We start from the raw sequence: 17,921 nt of genomic DNA on the forward strand, positions 1-17,921 counted from the left end.
GGGACCCTGGTCCCCCTCCCTGAGCTGTGGGGAGGGCTCTAGGCCAAAGGACACCCACACCTCTCAGGGCACCATGCCTACTCCCTGGAACCTAAGTGTGTGCTTAATTACCCAGTTATCCTATCCCAGCTGGCCTTTAAGCTGGAACATCTGGCCCAGGGGCCTGAAGCCAGAGGCAGAGTCAGCCTGACCAGTGCCATCCCCTTGCTGACACATGCCAGGCCTTGCTCAGGGACCCCCCCCCCGCAAGGAACATTCAAGGGTAGGCCTCCAACCCAGAGACATCTCACCCTGGCCCCCAGCAGCTCTGTGGAGACCGTGTCCTCCATGGACCCCATTGCCAGGAGGGTGTATATGGGGGGGATGGGGCATGGTGGAGGAAGGATCCTAGCAGGGTCTGAGTACTTAATCAGAGTATCAGAAGGGTCCGTGCCAGCAGGAATTCTGGAGGCCCTACCAGAGCACAAAGGGGAAACTGAGACCTAGAGATATGGGAGGTACTTCCTCCAAGGTCACACACCCAGGCAGAGCCCAGACCCAGCCTTCTTCCACTACACCTCATTCTCTTGGCATGTCCCCCCACTCTTTCAACTGGGATGGCAGATGCTTCAGGGCTGCTCATACTGGCGTACTACTCAGCCTCTGGGTTTAGCTGTGGCTGATACCTCAGTTTGAGGCTGACCTCAGCCACAGCATGACCTTGGGCCAGTTTATTCCTTTTGGCCAAACAGGGTCTGGCTCTGGGAGGCCACTCCATCTGGAAATCTTGCCACCAACCCTCTTGCATGGGTGGCCAGAAGTCCCCTGGGAATTCCAAAAGTCCCTGTCAGGGCCACCCCAGGCTCTGAGGGCTCTCCCTGTCCACCTGCAGCTTGGGGTTGCACTGCCCATCTCCCGGGATACCAGGCAGTTCCCAGAATATTGGGGGGAGCCCTGGAGGTAAGGCTGGCACTATCATAGGGTGTCCGGCCCTCAGCTAGCCAAGTCCTTGGCAGCCCTCCTGCAGACCCCTAAGAGGTCTGCTCCAGGCTCCCTAGGCAGCTGCCTCATCTCAGGCTCATTATCACTGCCTGTTAATCTCCAGCAGCACCTGGCAGCAATTAACGCCTGTGTTAGGGCCCAGGGCCCCCCCAACTCTCTCATCCTGCTGCCTAACCCCACCCCCACTCCTTCCCTTCAGTTGGAGGGCATTCCCTGCCTAATCGCTCAGCTATTTCAGGCTCCGGTGAGAGCTGGAGGTGGCACAAAGCCCCCCTCCTCCCACCCCATTCTGCCTGCCTGCCACCCTCTAGCCTGAGCCCCCTGGCATGGGAGACAAGGGGTCCACCTGGGTCCCTGCCTCTGGGCCCAGATATCCAGCAGGGCCCACCCTAGTAGGCTAGGAACCCAGCACCCGAGAAGTCAGAGCCGCCAGACCCAGATGGGCACAGGGCCGAGCAGAGCGGCAGGAGAGGAAGAGGGAGTGTTTGTGGGCAGGATAGGCTGGCGGCCCTGGACAGCTGGGAGGGCACCAAGGGCCCAGGTGGTGACAGGCTACACCCCCCCCGGACCCGCCTTGCTGGCATGTGCACATACACACATCCACACACACAAACATCTACACACTCAAACACATTCACAGAAATGCACACAAATAGAAACCCACACTGACTCCATGACCTCAGATAAGACAGCAAACAAGTATCTTCAGCCTTTATTGGAGAGAGGAGATGGGGTAAGCCTGGTGGGGAGGGAGACCCAGGGAGAAACAAACCAGCGGTAAAAGAGAAGGAAAGACAAAAAGGAGGAGAGCAGGAAACGGTGACGGATGAGGGAGAAAGATAGGAAAGAGACACTCAGAGCTGGGGCCAGGGCCGGAGTCTGGCTTAAGAGAGGTGGGCACCTTCCTGACCCTGGTCTCACCCCCACCCCATCCTCACCATGCAGAGAACAAAGCACCTTCTTGGAGACTCCCCCAAGTCTCGCTCACTCGGTACTCTTCTCCTCCCCCTCCTTTTCCTCTTTCCTCTCGCCCCTTTTCCTGGCTAGCTCTGGGCTCTCAGCCTTCTCCTTCCAGGACTGGCCCAGAAAGGCTCGAACTGAGCCCACAGGGCCCCTGTGCCGGGGCCGAGGATCAAGCAGCACCCCCAGCAGCTGATCAGCCACAGGGGTCAAACTGACCCAGGGTGCGGGGCGGTCACAGGCCTTCCCAGAATCTCTCCAGTCCAGGAAATCCTGGTAGAAGGGGTCCTTGCTGGGCAGTGGCTGGTCCCAGGGGAAGTAGCCAGTGAGAAGACAGAAGAGGAGGACGCCAAGGGCCCAGGCATCCAGAGAGGGCTGAATGGGCAGACCCTCAGGTCGGAGGGTGGGGCTGCAGAGTTCAGGGGCAGTATAGGGAATAGGGGGCCCAGCCAGGCGCAGCAGGGTTCCTCGGGGCCGCGTATGCCCAAAATCGGTCAGCTTCACCCGCCGGCAGCCCGGCTCAAAGACCAACACATTTTCTGGCTTCAGGTCTCGGTACACGAGGCCCCGGGAATGGATATGCTCCAAGGCCAAGGAGAGCTGCTGTACACACAGCTGGGCTGCTGAGTCGGCAAGGCCCCTCTGTGGAGAAGCAAGGATCTCTAAGCTGAGCCAAGAGGCCCCCAGCCCCAGAACCAGGGCCCACTAGCAGCCCTGGGAGGTGAACAGGCCTGGGGGTTTGCCCTGAAGTACCAAGGGGTGTCCCAGGCTCACTCACCCACATGAACAAGCACTCTGGGTTAAGTGGAGGGGATGTGACCTGACCCCAACTGTCCCCTCCTAGGGCCAGAGCCTTCTCTTGACATCTCTATGATTGGCAGCCACCTTGCTTTACTGCACCCTCTTCCCCAGAGCTGACCTCAGGGCTAGTGCCTAGGCTCAGCTCCCCCTTCCTCCATTCTCTGCCACCCCACCCACCTTCTCTGAGCACTCACCATCCCAGTTCCTCAGACTTCTCAGATCCCCGCAGAGAGCCCAGGGCCCAGGAAGGAGGACCCCAGCTTCAGAGGCTCCTTCAGCTTCTGGCCCCTCCCCCAGGGTCTCTCCTTATCCCTGAATGGCAATGTCTTCTGGCTGCTGACCTACCTGGGGCTGGATGAAGGCGATGAGGTCCCCATGCAGGGCAGGCTCTGAGAGGAAGCCGTAGCAGGCCTGTGTCTCCAGCCCAATGCCATAGGTGGCCACGATGCCAGCATGACAGCCAAGAGTCAGTCCCACACAGAATTCATAAAGAAACCCTTGGCGAGTTGTCGATGCCTTGGAGAGGAGCTTAAGGGCCATGGGAGTCCCTGGGTGATCCCCTCAGGAGGGAAGCAAGGAGGGGCAAGGGTTGGGGATAGGACCTGGGGGAAAAGTGGGAGGACAACCCACAATTCTAGAACATCAGAGTTGGACTGGACCTGAGGGATTCTCCAGTGTCAAAAGAGTGGGAAACCAATCCTTTCACTTTAAAGAAGGGGAAACTGAAGCCTTGAGAGGAAACAGCTCCCCCAAGGTCACCCAGCCAGCCTGTAGCAAAGTCGGGAGTAAGTTGATCAACCAGCTGAATACCTTCATTTTACATATGGGGAAACTGAGGCCCAGAAAGAAGAAAGGACATACTTAAGTGCCCAAGGTTCTATGTCCAGCACATGAGCTTGGGAACAGGACATTTGGGTCCACTGGGGGTCAAGGGAGCCTGCATACTTGAGTCTCAGATGTGCTGAGGTCTCAAGGCCCTGACACCTGGATCCCTGACTACCACCCCTATGGCCAATCCAGTCCTGGGGCCCCACACTCAGGGGCCTGCACAGGGTAGTTCTGATCTAGGGCATGAACTCCGGCTCTTTCCACCCTACCACGTGATGTCGAGGACAAGAGGCAAGGCCATATTTGGACATGCGTTGAGTCTACCCCTCCTTTGGGTAGCCCGCCGTCTTTCCTTTGGCTGTCTCCTCTTCCCCTCAGGACCCTCAGACCCTGCCAGCCCCTAGACTGCCCCCCCCCCGTTCCTTCTAGCTACCTCTTTGTCGGTGGGTGACCAGCAGGACTCGGCCAAAGCGACCCTGACCCAGCTGGCGAACCTCATCATAGAGGTCCTCAACCTCAGCTTGAACCAGCGTCTGGGAGCTCAAAGTCAGCATGTCCTTCAGGGCCTGGGCAGCCGCTTGTCCCTCACTCAGCTCCTCCATCGTGAGATCTTCCAGGTCGCAGCTCCGGATCTCCCCATCTTCCTCTCCCTTCTCTTCTGTCATGACTAACTGGAAAAGCCAACCCAGACAAGTAACCTGGGGAGGGTCCTAAGCCTGGCACAACCTTGGTTTATAGTGAGAAGGTGGTATCAGGGTACCAGAGAATGCCAGTATCCAGGCTCTCAGCCCCTACCCTGACTTGAGTGAGTACAGACCTCTGGACTACCCCGAAGATACTTTCCCTCTGACACCAAAGGAACTCTGGGTGAGGAGCTCTGCAGCCCACGTCAGCCAGGGATGGGACTGAGTTTTGAGAGAAAGAGAAAACTTAAGAAATCTGGCCCCTAAGTCATGGGGCTGGGGGCGAGGGACTGTGGTCATAGATGGTCTCCTCTTCTTTAGACCCCGCCTTCTCTAATCTTTCCCCCTCCTCCCAAACTGGGCCTCCAGTGGGAGGAAAGATGAACCAGGCAGAAGAAGCCAGCCCCCACTGTTTCCAAAGCAAACAGACTTGGGGGGGGGGGCGGAATCAGACTCCTCATTTCAAGAGAAGACAGGTGCTACTCACCCCCAGTGGCAGGGTTAAAAAAGCTGAAGCAGGGTGGGGGTGGGAGCAGACAAGATGGAGACAGGAATTTGGCACCAGGCTCCTTGGGAACCCAGGAGTCCATAGCTAGGAGCTCCATGAGGGCCCCATGCTCCAGCAGGAAAACACTTTAAGGACATGGCCCTCAATCCCATTAGGGACTTAGCTTCCTAGCCCCCAGATCTCCCTCTGAGAGACGTAGGCGCCAGGCCCCTAGAACAACACTAGGCCCCAGCTCTGTTCTCTTTTAGAGACCCAACCCCCTTTTTCCTCTGGTTCTCATATCTCAGGAACACTAGCATCTGGGCCCCCAGCCCCTAAACTTCTTTCAGGCTACTGTGTTCATGCCTTTGGCCCTCAGTCCTTCCACTGACCCAGAAATTCAGACCTAGAATCCTCACTACTTTCAGGGACTCAATTGTCCAGGTCCCCAGTATTGGGAGCCAAGCCTCCAAGCCCCAAACCTCAATTCTATTAGGGAATCAGCTGTGGAACCAGCTCTAATCTCTGCCAGGAAATGAGCAAGGAATCCAGCACCTACTTCCATTTGGGACCCTGGTGGCTAAACTTCTAGCCCAAGCCCCTCTCCAGGTCCCAGAAGTCCAAGTCCCCACGCACCACCTCCATTGGGACTTCAATCCTCACATCGCTCTGGCCCCCTGATACCCGAGTTCATCATGAATTCTGGTTTCCAAGGCCACAGCCCTTTGGCCCCCAAAGAACACCACAGTTCAGACCCCTTGCCAACAACTCCGTGAGCAGCCCTGGTGATGAGACTAGCAGCTCAGAGCTCTAGTCAGAGACCCAGGAATCTTGTCCCCCAGTCCCCAGCCCTTTGGGGGACCAAGCATCCTGCCCCTAGCCCCCCAGCTCCCAGCTCTCTTGAGTCTCACCTCCCCCAAGGGCTCCGGGTCTCTCTCACTACTCCTCTGGTCAGTGCCCTGGCTGATTTGGGTGGCTGCCAACCCCAAGCTGGGCCATAGGCCCAGAGACCCCGCCCCCTGCCCCCCTGTCCTGTAGGGCGCCTCGGCCACACCCCCTCCACCTCCCCCCCAGGGCCAGAGCGACACCGTGTGGGCCCTAGAGTAACTGCCCATGGGTGGGCAAGGGACCAGAGGTGGTGGGCAGGACCCGGGCATCTGGGGCCCTGAGACCATCAGAGAGAGACCCAGGTGTCTAGATTCCCCAATCCCCACAGGTCCTCCCCCTGATGCTTCAGGGACCCAGTGGACCTGCAGCCCCACCCCTGGCACCCTTGAGCCCCAGGGATCTGGACCCTTCCCCCTTCCCCCCAGCTGCTGCAGCCCCCGCCACGATGCTCTGAGATCATAACCCACCACATTGGTCTGGAATCCAGTTGCCTCATCTCTCAGCCTGTCACGCCCCCCCATCCCTCTCCACAATAGGATTCTGCCCCCCACCCCAGTCTCTTCCCCCCCTCCTCCCACTTGTCTCTGGACCATCAAAGGGGCATTGATTGGGGGTGGGGGAGGGGCAGCAGCGTGCCCATCTAACCCAGTGTAGGGCTCAGGGGGATCCAAGATTCCTCAAAAATTCGACCTGAGGTGGTGAGGACTAAGTGGACCCTGATGCTTGGGCTCCTGAGGGGCCAGAACTTGGGGGCCTAGAGGCCAGAGAGTGGCAGTCTGGCCCATGTGACCCAGATACCAGGCTCTCAGTGGGCAGAGGGGAAGGGGGGGGCTTTCCCAGAAAACAACGAACTGACCTCATCTGCTTCCAGCTGCCCTCCTTTGTACCAGCCCCAGACCATTCCCAAGGCCCCATCCAGCCCGGCAGCAGCCCAGGGGGGGAGGGATAGTGGGATCCAGGCAGCATTTACACCCAGCACCCAGGTCCTCTGACTTGCCAGTCACTGGACAAGCTGCTGCCTCCAGAGACCCTGGCCTCCCTCCCCCCAGCCTCCATTCCTCTGGGACAGGAACTCAGGCAAGCCAGGGAACCTTTATTTATGTGACAAATGTGCTTAGTCTTTCTCCCAACAAATGTTGTCGAACCTGGGCTAGAGTCATGAGGTTCCTTCCAGTCCTCCCTTCCTGACCTGCATGACCCTGAGGCAGTCACTTCCCCTGTGTGGGCCTGCTATAAAATTATGCAGGGCAGGAGTGTGGGGGTGTGCAGGGGACCTGAACCCCAAAACCTAATCACTGAAGGAAACAGGAGTGGAAGAGAGGCAGAGGGTGCCCTCCCCATATCTCTGAAGCCGGTAGGCCCCCTCCATCCTGTCCTGGGCTGGGAGCCAGGGCATCTGGGCTTCTGCCCCACTGGAATGAGTCATTGGAGCCCCAGGGAGGCAGGGACTGGGGGCCATCCACTTGGGTCCCTGGGAGGGGGCAGGGAGAGGGAGCCAGGCACCTGGGGCCAGGCCTCAGCAGGTGAGAAAGGTCACCTTTCACCTCCCCCCTCACTCCCCACACCAGCTGTCTCTTCAGTCCAGGTGGCCCCTGTCCGTGGGTGGGGTGTGAGGGGGGACTTGGCTGTGGCCCAGAGCACCTGCCTCACCACCTGGTTAGGGAGTCCCCTGGGTGCCCCGTGACCCTGTCCCTAGCCGACCTCCTTCCTCTTCCTCTGACCCCTCATCTAAGCTGGCCTCCTCGTCCCCACCAGTGCCTTCCTCCTTCCCTCCTCCCCCACAGCCTTCCTCCTCCTCCTCCTCCTCCTCCTCCTCCTCCTCTTCCTCAGCCCTGGCCTCTTCCACCACCCAGGCCTCCCCAGCCCAGTCCAGCACAGTGACTGGAAGGCTCCTCTTCTCTGGCTCAAGGGCAAGCAGCCCTCGGAGGAGGGTCTGAGCAGCCAGAGAGAACTGGGCCCATGACTGGGGGGGCTGGGCTGGCTGGGGACAGGCTGTCAGCCAGCCAGCAAACGTTTCGAACCCAGGGTCAGGTGCCAGGGCCACAGACCAGGGAAAGCAGGCAGTGGCAGTACAAAACAGTAGCACTCCTAGCCCCCAGGAATCCAGCTGTGGTCGGAGGGCCAGGGTGTCAGGCGGCTGCAGGAGGCAGAGCTCTGGAGGTGCAGAGGGCAGGGGGCCTGGTGGGGCAGGGGCCGGGCAGCCCTCTGGCCGAGTCAGCCCAAAGTCCCCCAAGGCTACTCGATGGCAGGCTCTGTCAAAGACCAGGACATTGTCAGGCTTGACATCAGCGTGGACCAGTCCCCTAGAGTGCAGGAAGTCCAGGGCTCTGGCCAACTGGATCCCCACTCGCTTCAGCTGGAGATCTGGGAGGCCCTGCAAGGGGACAGGCTGGAGCTTAGGACCCTCCCTGCTGGCCCCACTCAACCCCTCCCCAGGACCAACCTTCTCCAAGGCTCTCCCCTTTCTGGCTAGGATCTGGAGCCTGGAGCCTAGCTATTCCTGGGGCCCTGGTTAGAAAGCCAGTCTTCAGGATAAATCAGTGTAGAACTCCTACCGCCCCCCCACCCAGACCTTCTCCAATGCCTTGACCCAGCTTATTTCTAACCTGAATGGGGAGCCTGGGATTTAGTCCTCCTTCAGCCTGTCCCAGCTTCCAGCTGAGACTGTTCCTAATCCTGACCTATCCATCTCAAAGAATTTGTCCCCCTCCCCTCCCTTCCCCCTCCCTTTTCCCTCTCTCTGTTTAGCCCCCCAAACAGTAAGGCCCATAAGACATGGCCTGTCTGTTTTTGCAATCCACACCCTGACCTAAGCCCAGAGCAGCCCTATTCCACAGTGGATCGAACACAGGAAATTAAATCAGAAAGATTCGCATTTGAATCCTGCTTTAGACACCACCTAGGTGACCTTGAGCCAGTCACTTAACCTTTGTAGATTCAGTTTCCTTACATGTAAAGCACCTAGCTTAAAGGGCTTGAGGAGGATGACATGAGATGAGATGCCAGATCCATGAACCTTGAAGTGTTAACTAAGTACCATTTTTCACACCCCCTCCAATGCCTGCCATCTCTATCCTAACTGAAACCCTTGATTGTCTATCTTCCTCAAACAGCCAGCCCCGCATCGAACCTGCTACCCAACTGTGGTCCAAAACTTAGCACCTCATCCCAGTTCCACGTGGTCCCCCTTGAGCCCACCTTGACCCCCAATTCCCAGTTTCCCAACCAATCTCTGAAATGTGACCCCAGCTCTTTGCTAGCTCTAGGCCCATCCTCAGTGGTGACCAGACTTGTAGCCCCAAGTCAAGGCCTGTTTTCAACCCCAACCCTAATCCCAGTCCTGATCTCTACCAGCTCTATCTCTGCCCTTGAGCCCTTTTTCTTCCCACACCTAACTCAAGCCTGTGTCCACTCTTCTGCTAAGCCCTGCACCCATCTGTAAGCTGTGCCAGCTCCAGCTTGTGTCCCACCCTGACCCCTAGCTCCTCTGCCTTGGGTGCCTTCCTGAAGTCTCACCCTGTCCTCCAACATCCCACTGAGGTCTCCACAGGGTGCGTACTCCTGGGCAAAGGCATAGTAGCGGGGGCTCTGCATTGGTGGGGCCAGGGTGCTGAGCAGGCCCGGGTGCAAGGAGACACAGCGACCCACACAGAACTCTCGAAGGAAAGTGGCCTGGGATGCAAAGGCCCGTGGGAGCAACTTCAGTGCAACAGGGGGACCTTGGGGAAAGGACAACAGGAGTGGTCACTGGGAATGAAAGACTCTGGGCCTCTCTTGATGTCCAGCGACAGGCAAGTAACTTCTGGCCCCATCTCTGCTTGGCCCTAGCTTCCTCTTCTGTGTAATGAGGTCAGGATTGACCATTGTTAAGTGAGAACTTTTTTGGCGACATCCTGAGGATCTATAGCTTTCCAGGACAGTTGAGGGGCAGAAACTTGGTCCCTATGCTGGGTATTGTGGGTCCCCTATCTCCTATGTTCCCATACCCACGGGGAACACCATGAGCTCTGGGTAATTGTGGGTTTAGGGAGGATCTCCCACACCAAGAACACCAGCTCACCCCCTTGACGGGGCCGAGCCAGGAGGACACGGCCATAGGTGCCAGCTCCCAATTCCTGAACCAGTCGGTAGTAGGATCTCAGGGTCCGAACAGGAGTCACCATACTGGCTGTAAGGTCAACAAGACGTTGAAGTGCCAATGCTGTGTCCTCCTAACAGGAGAGGGGGGAGAGAGAGACAGAGAAGGGGGAGGAGGAGGGAGAGAGAAAGAGAGAGCACCCGAGTGTTGTTTGCCAATGACTCATTAGGTGACTTTAGATAGGTCACTTAGACTCTCTGGGCCCCAGTTTCCAAGTCTGTACAATTGGGGCAGATTGGATGATCTCTAAGTTCTTTTTATTTTGCAGACTCAGCAGTTCTGGATCCTAGGAGATCTTGAGCCAGAGAATCCAATGGGGGGATATAGGATTGGGGGTGGTCACAGAATTTCAAACTTCAGGAGGAAATCAAGCTCAATTCACATCCCTCTAAATGAGTCCCCATTACAGAACAGCGGGAGTCACCCAGCCTCTGCTTGAATACTTCCACTTAGCAGGAGCTCACTGCCTCCTGGGCAGCCTGTTGAAATTCAGGATGGTTTAATTTTGCAGAAGTTTTTTCTTCTATCAAGTTAGAGCCCCCTGTTGAGAGATGAGGGGTCAGAGGGTCCTGAAGGGGAGACCAAGGGTCAACAATTGGGTCCATGTCATAGGGTGGGGTTGGTGACTCACAGTGAGTCATCCTGAGGGATTGGCCCACCTGTCCCTGAGCCTCGGAGAACTGGCACTATTTCATGCCCCCCCCGCTCCCCAAGACTCTCCCCAATGGCCCTTCCAGGGGCAGCCGGCCACTGGCCCTCCCCAAATCCTGCCCTCCACCGCCCTTTCTCCCACATTTCTTTCTCTGTTCTCCTTCTGTTTCCAATTTGTCCTGTTTTGGAGTCTAAATCTCTGCTTCTGTCCCCTTTTCTATCTCCTCTCTTCTGTTTCCACGTTTCTCTAATTCTGTCATGTTTCCTTCTGCAGATGTTTCTGTCTTTCTCTCACTCTCCACTTGTTTCCTCTTCCCCATTTCTTTGATTTGTTCTGTCTCTGCCTCTCCTTGGCACCCCCACATCGCTCACCTCCAAGTCCCCATCTTCAGGGGGCTCTTGCTCCCCATTCTCCATGTCAGGGTTGCCTTGGATGCTGGCCCTTGGAAGACCCTCTCTCTGGGTTGCCTGCCCTTTCCAGACGTTCGCCTCCCCACCAGCCCTGGTTTTTACAGTTCTCACCTCTGCCTCTGACCCTCTCTCCCTACCTCTCTGTCTCGTATCCTCTCTGGTCGCTTTTTCAGTCTCTGTCACCGACGCAGACTAACTTTTTCTCTATTTCTGCTCCTCCTGTGTCTTTGCAGATATCTGTTCTCTGTCTGTTTTCCTCCGTTGAATCTTTTGGTTTTTGGCTTGTCTTGCAGTCTCTTCTTTGTCTCTCTCCTCTATCTCTCTGGGTGTCTCTCTGTTTTGTATATCAGACTCTCCTCTGTCCTGACTCTGTCAGTCAGGGGTGGGTGGGTGGGTGGGTGTGTGTGTGTGTGTGTGTGTGTGTGTGTGAGAGAGAGAGAGAGAGAGAGAGAGAGAGAGAGAGAGAGAGAGAGAGAGAGAGAGAGAGAGAGAGAGGAAGGAAAAAGGGAGAAGGGATAGGGGGGCAGGAACCTGCCTCTTCTAGCTGTTTCTACAAGTGTGTATCTTGGTCTGTTCTCTGATTCCTGGTCACCGTCTCCATGTCTCCCCTGTGGCTGAGGCTGGACATCTACCCGTACCAGTCCCTTTCACCCTGTTTGGATTCTTTTTCTAAGGGTGTCTGTTGCTTGTTTCTGTGGGGATTTCCTCCCTTGTCTCTCATCAGTCTGGATCTCTCTGGCCCCCTCCACTTCTGTCCCGTTCTGTATGTCTCTTGCTTTCCTGGTTTACTTGGGTGTCTCGAGTCGTCCTATAGCTGTTCTGTTTCTTGATCTAGCACTTTCTCTTATCGGTTTGGGTCCTCTCTCTTCTTTGTCTCTCCACCCGCTGACTGTTCAGGGGGTGTGTATGGAGCCAAGTTGGTGACAGAGGCGTGTGGCCCCCGCCCCCTTCTTTACCCCCCCTGACCCTCAGCCCCCCCTCCCCCTTCCAAACTTAGCTTGGCCCAGGCCTTGGGCTCTCGTCCCAGGACAGGATTGACACAGGACAAAACGTATTGTGAACCCCTGGGGGCCAGGACACAGGAAGGAGCTGATATCCCCACTAATGGACCTAGCTATCTGGGATCTAGCCAGAGATCCAGGCACCCTCCCCTGAAGACTGGAGAGGCAAGCTAGGAAGGCTTCCTGCAAGAAGGTACTAGAAGTGAGCAGAGCTCCTCAGGGACAGAGCCTGGTGCTGAACCCAGTCCCTGGCCCCCACCAGGTCCCCAGCCTGGACAGGGCAAGATTGAGTTATGGGAAGCTGTTGACAAGCGCTGAAAACTCATGGCTAGGGGTTTTGAACATCTGGGTCCCAGGCGTGTCCAGTCAGCCCAGAAGGCCCTGGCCCCCTGCCTTCCCCCTGCCAGGAAGACACTGGGATCCAGAGCTGGCTTTGCACCTCTCCTTTTAGCCACACACTCCCTAGGGTCACCCCACTTGGGCTTTGACCTCCAGCCCTGGACGCCAAGCCTTCTAGGGCCCCAAGTAGGTTTTACTCTTGGGAGCTCCCAAGGCCTTGTTTCCCATAGTAGCCCTTGCTCAGTACATCTGACTTTGTGCAAAGCATCGCCTCTCTCACCCCTGCCCTGTATAAAGGGGTCATTTGAAGCTGACATTCAGAGTAGCCTAGGCTGAAAGTGCTCCTGAAGGTTCATGAGCCTGAGCTCTGAGGGATTGTCCAGAGACAGGCAGGCAGCATGGGGTGCCTGGGTTCAAACCCCAGGCCAGCCATCTAATTCTGTGATCTCCATGAAGGCTGTAGGGGGCATCAGTCCATCTTTAGAGGGCAGTTGGGGATTGTGAATGCCAGGCTCTAAATCTTGTGTCTGGTGGGGTTTGGGGGCTGGGTGAAGAGGGATTTGCAGGGAGGCCTTAGGCTTAGGCCCAGTCATCACTTCCAGAAGAGTTGATTAAAATTCCCTGTGGGCAGGAATCATTCCACACTTTTGTCTTTTATTCTCCAGTGCAAGAAACAATGCCTAGCTGATAGATGTTTAATAAATGCTTCTGGAATCAGAGGGCAGGAAATCAGGAACCAGGGGCTCAGTCTCCCTGCAGCAGGGGTTTGGGAGACTTACCTCTTGTCTTTCCCTGCCCACCCTGACCCTCCCCATTCCCCTTCCCCTCCACAGATGGCCCCATGGCCTGGCTCCTCTGGGCTCCACAGTCGCATTTATTCATAGACAGACATAGGGAACAGACACACCAACCCCCAGCCCACACCCTGGGACCTCCACTCTCACCCTGTCCTATTGCTGCTGCAGACAAGAAACCTGGAAGGACTGGGTGTGTGGGCAGAGGGGCAAGGAGGCCAGCAAAGGCAGGGGGGCACATGGGGGAATAGGCCCCCTGGGAACCAGAGAATCCACATTTCCCCATAATTCACCTCAGTTGGAATGTGGACCCAACCTGTCATCCTGGTGGTGGTAAGAGGGTGGGACTCTGGGTCAGTGTGGGGTGAGGGAATCTATCCTGCAATGGTGGGGGGGTGGAAGGAGGGTATTAGGGTCCAGAACTCTCTGTCCAGAACCCCAGGGAGACATCCCCCACCTTGAGCTCGCTCTTTCTTCCACTGTTGGAACCTAAAAGGTGGGCTTCATTTCAGAGAGGGGGCAGAGGGGCTCTGGGTAGCCATAAAACAAGGGTGGGGGGTTCTGGGTGTCAGGAAGATACCTCCCCTGCTCCCCCCAGACACCCTTCTTCCTCTTCCTCCAGGTCAAAGGCTGAGTGGTCCTGACTGTCAAAGCAGGAGGCGCTGAGGTATGCAGGGGCTGGAGGAGGGGTCCGAGAGGGAGAGGGAGGAGAAGGGGGGTTGTCGACTGTCTCCACTGGAGCCGGGGCTGCCTCCTCCACAGTGGCCACAGCCCTGCTCATGGCCCCTTCCATCTTGGCCCGGTGGCACCGCTGGTGCCGCAAGAGGCTGTAGGCTCTGGAGAAGCGGCGGGGGCACAAGGGACAGGGGTGTGGAGCGGGGCCTCCCGCATGTACCTGGGCATGACGGGCCAGGTCTGCCAGTCGCTTGAACTCCCGCTGGCAGCGGACACACTGGAAAGGTCGGGCTCCTGAGTGGGTGACACCATGCTGGCGGAGGTGGGCCCGCCGACGGAAGCCTTTGCCACACTCTGGACACCGGAAACGGGGTTCCACAGGCGGTGGGGGAGGTGGGGGGGGCTCCTCCCCAGGCTCTCCTTCGCGGCTGCCCCCATCTTCTCCATTCTGCCCCTGGGATTCTGCCCCTTTGGCAAAGTTCCATCCCTTGGAGGCGCTGCCCACGCTTCTCTCCTCCTTGTCAGACCGAGAAGGGGTTGGGGCAGGTGCCAACAGGCTCAGGGCACCATGCACCCGGCGGTGCTGCCGGAGGTAGGAGGCCAGGCGAAAGGCCAGGCCGCAGTCTGGGCAGGCAAATGGCCGGTCAGGGGAGTGGACGAGCCGGTGTCGGGACAGCGACCAGGGTCTGGCAAAGGCCTTGAGGCAGACGGAGCACTGATGGCGCTTGGGCCGTGGAGGGGGCCCAGGCTCCCCATCGGGGCCTGCTCGGCCCCCCGAGCTCCGCAGGCATGGGTGGGCCTTCAGCTCCCCCTTGGTAGGGAAGGCCTCTCTGCAGCGCAGGCACAGCAGGGTCCAGTCAGCCTGGAGCAGGACCTCCTTCTCCTCCCCGCGGCCAGCCGCTGCCCGCGCCAGCTCAGCCGCCTCCTCCTGGGCATCCTCAGGAGGCCCCGTAGTCGGGGTTGGTTCTGCCACGGGCTCCTGGCTCCCTGGCACCTCGGCCCCTGCTGGCTCCCCACTGCCACCATGCTCCTGGGCCAGGTGCAGCTGCAGTTGAGCCGGCTCTGGGAACGTGCGTGGGCAGGCTGCACAGCGCAGAGGTGGCTGAGGGCCATGGCCTCGCAGGTGCCTGGCCAGGTGGGCCGGCCGGCGGAAGGCTTTGGGGCATAGGGGGCAGGCATGAGGGCGCAGGCCCGAGTGGCTGAGCCGGTGACGGGACAGGTAGTAGGGGAAGCGGAAGAGGCGGCCACAGGTGGGACAGGGCAGAGGGGCCCTGGGAGCAGCTCCGCCGCCTCGGCCCCGGCCCCTGCCCCTGCCTCGGCCCCGGCCCCGACCCCGAGGAGAGGCGCCTGGGGCTGGCGGAGGGGGCTGGGGGTCCATATCTGCAAGGAAAGAAGGAGAAAGAGGCATGATGTACACAGGGATGACCCAGACACAGCCAGAGATGGAGGGGAACCAATGAGATCCACAGGAAAAGAGACAGAGGGAGAAAGAGGAGGGAGGGGAGGTGGGTCAAGAGGGAAAGAGCAACAGAGGGAAAGACAAAGGCAGGGAAGGCAGGGACAGAGGGAGAAGGAAAGGGGAGAGAGAGACAGGCAAAGACAAGGTGGGGGGAGAGAAGGGAGGGAGAGATGGAGGGAGACAAAGATGAGAAGGGAGAGAGACTGAGAAAGAAAGATGGGGAGGAAAGGGAGGTTGAAGGGCCAGAGAAAGATGGTAGGGAGAGAGACAGAAAGACAGACAGGACGGGGAGAGACAGAAAGACAGACAGGACGGGGAGAGACAGAAAGACAGACAGGACGGGGAGAGACAGAAAGACAGACAGGATGGGGAGAGACAGAAAGACAGACAGGACGGGGAGAGACAGAAAGACAGACAGACAGGACGGGGAGAGACAGAAAGACAGACAGGACGGGGAGAGACAGAAAGACAGACGACAGGACGGGGAGAGACAGAAAGACAGACAGGACGGGGAGAGACAGAAAGACAGACAGACAGGACGGGGAGAGACAGAAAGACAGACAGGACGGGGAGAGACAGAAAGACAGACAGGACGGGGAGAGACAGAAAGACAGACAGGACGGGGAGAGACAGAAAGACAGACAGGACGGGGAGAGACAGAAAGACAGACAGGACGGGGAGAGACAGAAAGACAGACAGGACGGGGAGAGACAGAAAGACAGATAGGACGGGGAGAGACAGAAAGACAGACAGGACGGGGAGAGACAGAAAGACAGACAGGACGGGGAGAGACAAGCAGAAACAGCAGGGAGAGAGGGAGAGAGACAGAAAGAGAAAGACAGGGCAGGGCTGGAGGGGAGAGAAGGACGGGCAGGGGGCAGGGACAGAAGCGCCCACTGTGTGCCCTCGGGCCCTCACCACCCCCTGGGGAGGGCGCTCTTGTTAGCCTCATGGGACAGACGAAGAAACTGAGGCAGACAAAGGGCCGCGTCCGAGGCCCCGCTCGCACTCGGGGTCCGGGGCGGGGGAGGGGGGAGGGTCAGGGAACTCGAAACAGAGAAGTGCAGGGGGGGAGGGGAGCCGGAGGATGCAAAGGGGCGGGGGGGGGGGGGGGGAAGGGGGCGCACACGCCCGGACACACGGACAGACACGAGGACAGGCCGGGGCTCGCGCACACAGGCCCGGGGACGGGCACGGACCCCCCGCCGGGGGTGGCTCTCGGGGGCGCGCGCGGCGGGGGAGGGGGCGTCGCGGGGGCGCGCTCGGGGCCCCCTCCCCCCGCGCTGTCTCACCTCCTCCTCGCTCCCTCCGGCCTCGGGGCCTCCTCCCTCGCGCGCGGACTGACGGACGGACGGGCGGACGGACGCGGACACGGGGGAGGGTGGGGCGGGGGAGGGCCGCGCCGGGCGGGCGGGGGAGGGGCGCCGCTCTCTTCCGGCTCCCCGGATGCAAGCGCGGCCCCGCCCCCGGCGCGCAGGGGGTGGGTGGAGGAGGGAAGGGGGGGTGCTCCAGGCCGGTGCCCGCCCGGGCCACACCCCGGAGAGGGACTCGAGGGCGCCTGCGCACGGAGCTGGGGGGCGGAGCCTGTCTCTAAGTGCCAGTCTCGGAGCCGAGGAAGGTTTCACGCCCCCCCAGGGGCGGGGCGTATCTCTAAGCGAGGGGCTCGAGCTTGAAGAAGATGGCTTCCCCCTTGGGGCGGATCTGGTCCTTCAGGGGGCGGACCCATCCCTAAGGGGGTGGGACGTAACGCGGGGAGGCGGACTCCGTCTCTAAGCAAAGGCTCCTGCTCTAAGATGGCTTCGGCCCCGGGGCGGGCCTGGCTTTCGGGGCGGGGCCTGTCGCCAGGGGGCGGGGCCTGTCGCTAAGCGGAGTGCTGCGGCTCTAAGAAGATGGTTTCAGCCCTTGCGCGGGCGGGTCTGGTCTCCAGCGGGCAGGGCTGTCTCTCGGGAGCTGGGGGAGGGGGTGGATCCTGTTTGCCCAAGAAGCACCTCTAGTGGCCCCTAATGGGGAGCAGAGGGCCCTTAGCAGCCGATCCTTATCAGAACACGAATGCCCCGGGCGACGTGCAGGTCCAGAACCGCCTTCTCTTGGGGCCCTCGGGGGATGGGCGGCTCTGCCTCGGTCCAAAGCCAGTCCTCGGAGGCCGGAGCGCAGAGCTCCGGGCTCCCCGCCCCCACCCTCACCCCCCCATCTCCAGTCGCGAGCAGGGCACCTTCCCGGGCTGCCGCCCGGCCCCCCACTCCCCGCTGCGGATGGCACCGCCATGCACGCAGGCAATCCGGTTTAGGAGTTTCATCAGAGGTCCCTTTGTCCCCTGCCTCTCCCCCCACCCCCTTCGGCCATTCACAGCCAAGTCCCGGCAGTTCGGTCCCTTCCCTTTCACTTCTCCTCCCAGTGAATGCCCAGGACTCTCCTCCTCCTCCCTGCCCCCTTCAAGGTCCGGCTGCTTTTGCCCCGAGATGCCCCCCATCCAGCCTGTGCGCGCCTTGTTTGGAGGCACCAGTCCGCAGGTTGTCTCCCCCACTTGACCGTGAGCTCCTAGAGAGGGGAGCCGTTTGTTGCCTTTTTCCAGTTACCAAGGATCTTTTCATCGCCAAATTCATCCTTGGTGACGCCCTCTTCTCTCACCTAGGCACTGCTCCTCATCTCCTTTTCTGGATCGTGGCCCCCCATGGCCTCCCAGGTCTCTGTCCTGGGCCCTCTTCTCCCTCCAGACCACTTCCCGTGCTGCCCCCATCAATGTTCGTGCCTCTCAGGATCATCCCTGTGATGATCATTCTTCAAGTCTTGATGACTTCCGTTCTCAAATCTCCAACTGCCTATTA

At 59.1% G+C, this 17,921-nt stretch overlaps 3 protein-coding genes across 4 annotated transcripts; all 3 read right to left on the bottom strand.

Annotated features, from left to right (window-relative positions):
• Positions 1-1,660: 1,660 nt before the first annotated feature.
• SBK2 (SH3 domain binding kinase family member 2) lies at positions 1,661-5,748 on the bottom strand. 2 transcript variants are annotated; one of them, XM_072607680.1, is made up of 4 exons: positions 5,652-5,748; positions 4,004-4,241; positions 3,088-3,290; positions 1,661-2,583 (listed from the first exon to the last, which is right to left on the bottom strand). In XM_072607680.1, the coding sequence occupies exons 2-4, from the start codon at positions 4,233-4,235 to the stop codon at positions 1,966-1,968; spliced, it is 1,053 nt and encodes a 350-aa protein (XP_072463781.1). In that variant the 5' UTR covers positions 4,236-4,241; positions 5,652-5,748; the 3' UTR covers positions 1,661-1,965. The 2 variants fall into 2 exon arrangements, with proteins under 2 accessions (XP_072463781.1, XP_072463780.1); XM_072607679.1 differs by lacking the exon at positions 5,652-5,748 and adding an exon at positions 4,388-5,556 and having other exon boundaries at positions 3,088-3,302.
• A 459-nt stretch (positions 5,749-6,207) lies between these two features.
• Positions 6,208-11,763, bottom strand: SBK3 (SH3 domain binding kinase family member 3). Its single transcript, XM_072607678.1, has 4 exons — positions 10,790-11,763; positions 9,689-9,839; positions 9,145-9,347; positions 6,208-8,002 (listed from the first exon to the last, which is right to left on the bottom strand). The coding sequence occupies exons 1-4, from the start codon at positions 10,832-10,834 to the stop codon at positions 7,286-7,288; spliced, it is 1,116 nt and encodes a 371-aa protein (XP_072463779.1). The 5' UTR covers positions 10,835-11,763; the 3' UTR covers positions 6,208-7,285.
• A 1,039-nt stretch (positions 11,764-12,802) lies between these two features.
• Positions 12,803-16,515, bottom strand: ZNF579 (zinc finger protein 579). Its single transcript, XM_072607677.1, has 2 exons — positions 16,389-16,515; positions 12,803-15,017 (listed from the first exon to the last, which is right to left on the bottom strand). The coding sequence occupies exon 2, from the start codon at positions 15,013-15,015 to the stop codon at positions 13,531-13,533; it is 1,485 nt and encodes a 494-aa protein (XP_072463778.1). The 5' UTR covers positions 15,016-15,017; positions 16,389-16,515; the 3' UTR covers positions 12,803-13,530.
• Between the last annotated feature and the right edge of the window lie 1,406 nt (positions 16,516-17,921).

Source organism: Notamacropus eugenii, chromosome 5, assembly GCF_028372415.1.
Source record: "Notamacropus eugenii isolate mMacEug1 chromosome 5, mMacEug1.pri_v2, whole genome shotgun sequence".
NCBI classification, from domain to species: domain Eukaryota; kingdom Metazoa; phylum Chordata; class Mammalia; order Diprotodontia; family Macropodidae; genus Notamacropus; species Notamacropus eugenii.

Excerpts from the sequence above, each read along its gene's own strand:
- SBK2 (XM_072607679.1), bottom strand. The coding sequence starts at position 4,235 with ATGACAGAAGAGAAGGGAGAGGAAGATGGGGAGATCCGGAGCTGCGAC. Across the intron at positions 3,303-4,003 it reads GGTCACCCACCGACAAAGAG|GGGATCACCCAGGGACTCCC; the intron begins GTAGCTAGAAGG and ends TTCCCTCCTGAG. Across the intron at positions 2,584-3,087 it reads TCGCCTTCATCCAGCCCCAG|AGGGGCCTTGCCGACTCAGC; the intron begins GTAGGTCAGCAG and ends GCTTCTCCACAG.
- SBK3 (XM_072607678.1), bottom strand. The coding sequence starts at position 10,834 with ATGGAGAATGGGGAGCAAGAGCCCCCTGAAGATGGGGACTTGGAG. Across the intron at positions 9,840-10,789 it reads CTGAAGATGGGGACTTGGAG|GAGGACACAGCATTGGCACT; the intron begins GTGAGCGATGTG and ends CTCTCCTGTTAG. Across the intron at positions 9,348-9,688 it reads GGCTCGGCCCCGTCAAGGGG|GTCCCCCTGTTGCACTGAAG; the intron begins GTGAGCTGGTGT and ends CCTTTCCCCAAG.
- ZNF579 (XM_072607677.1), bottom strand. The coding sequence starts at position 15,015 with ATGGACCCCCAGCCCCCTCCGCCAGCCCCAGGCGCCTCTCCTCGGGGT.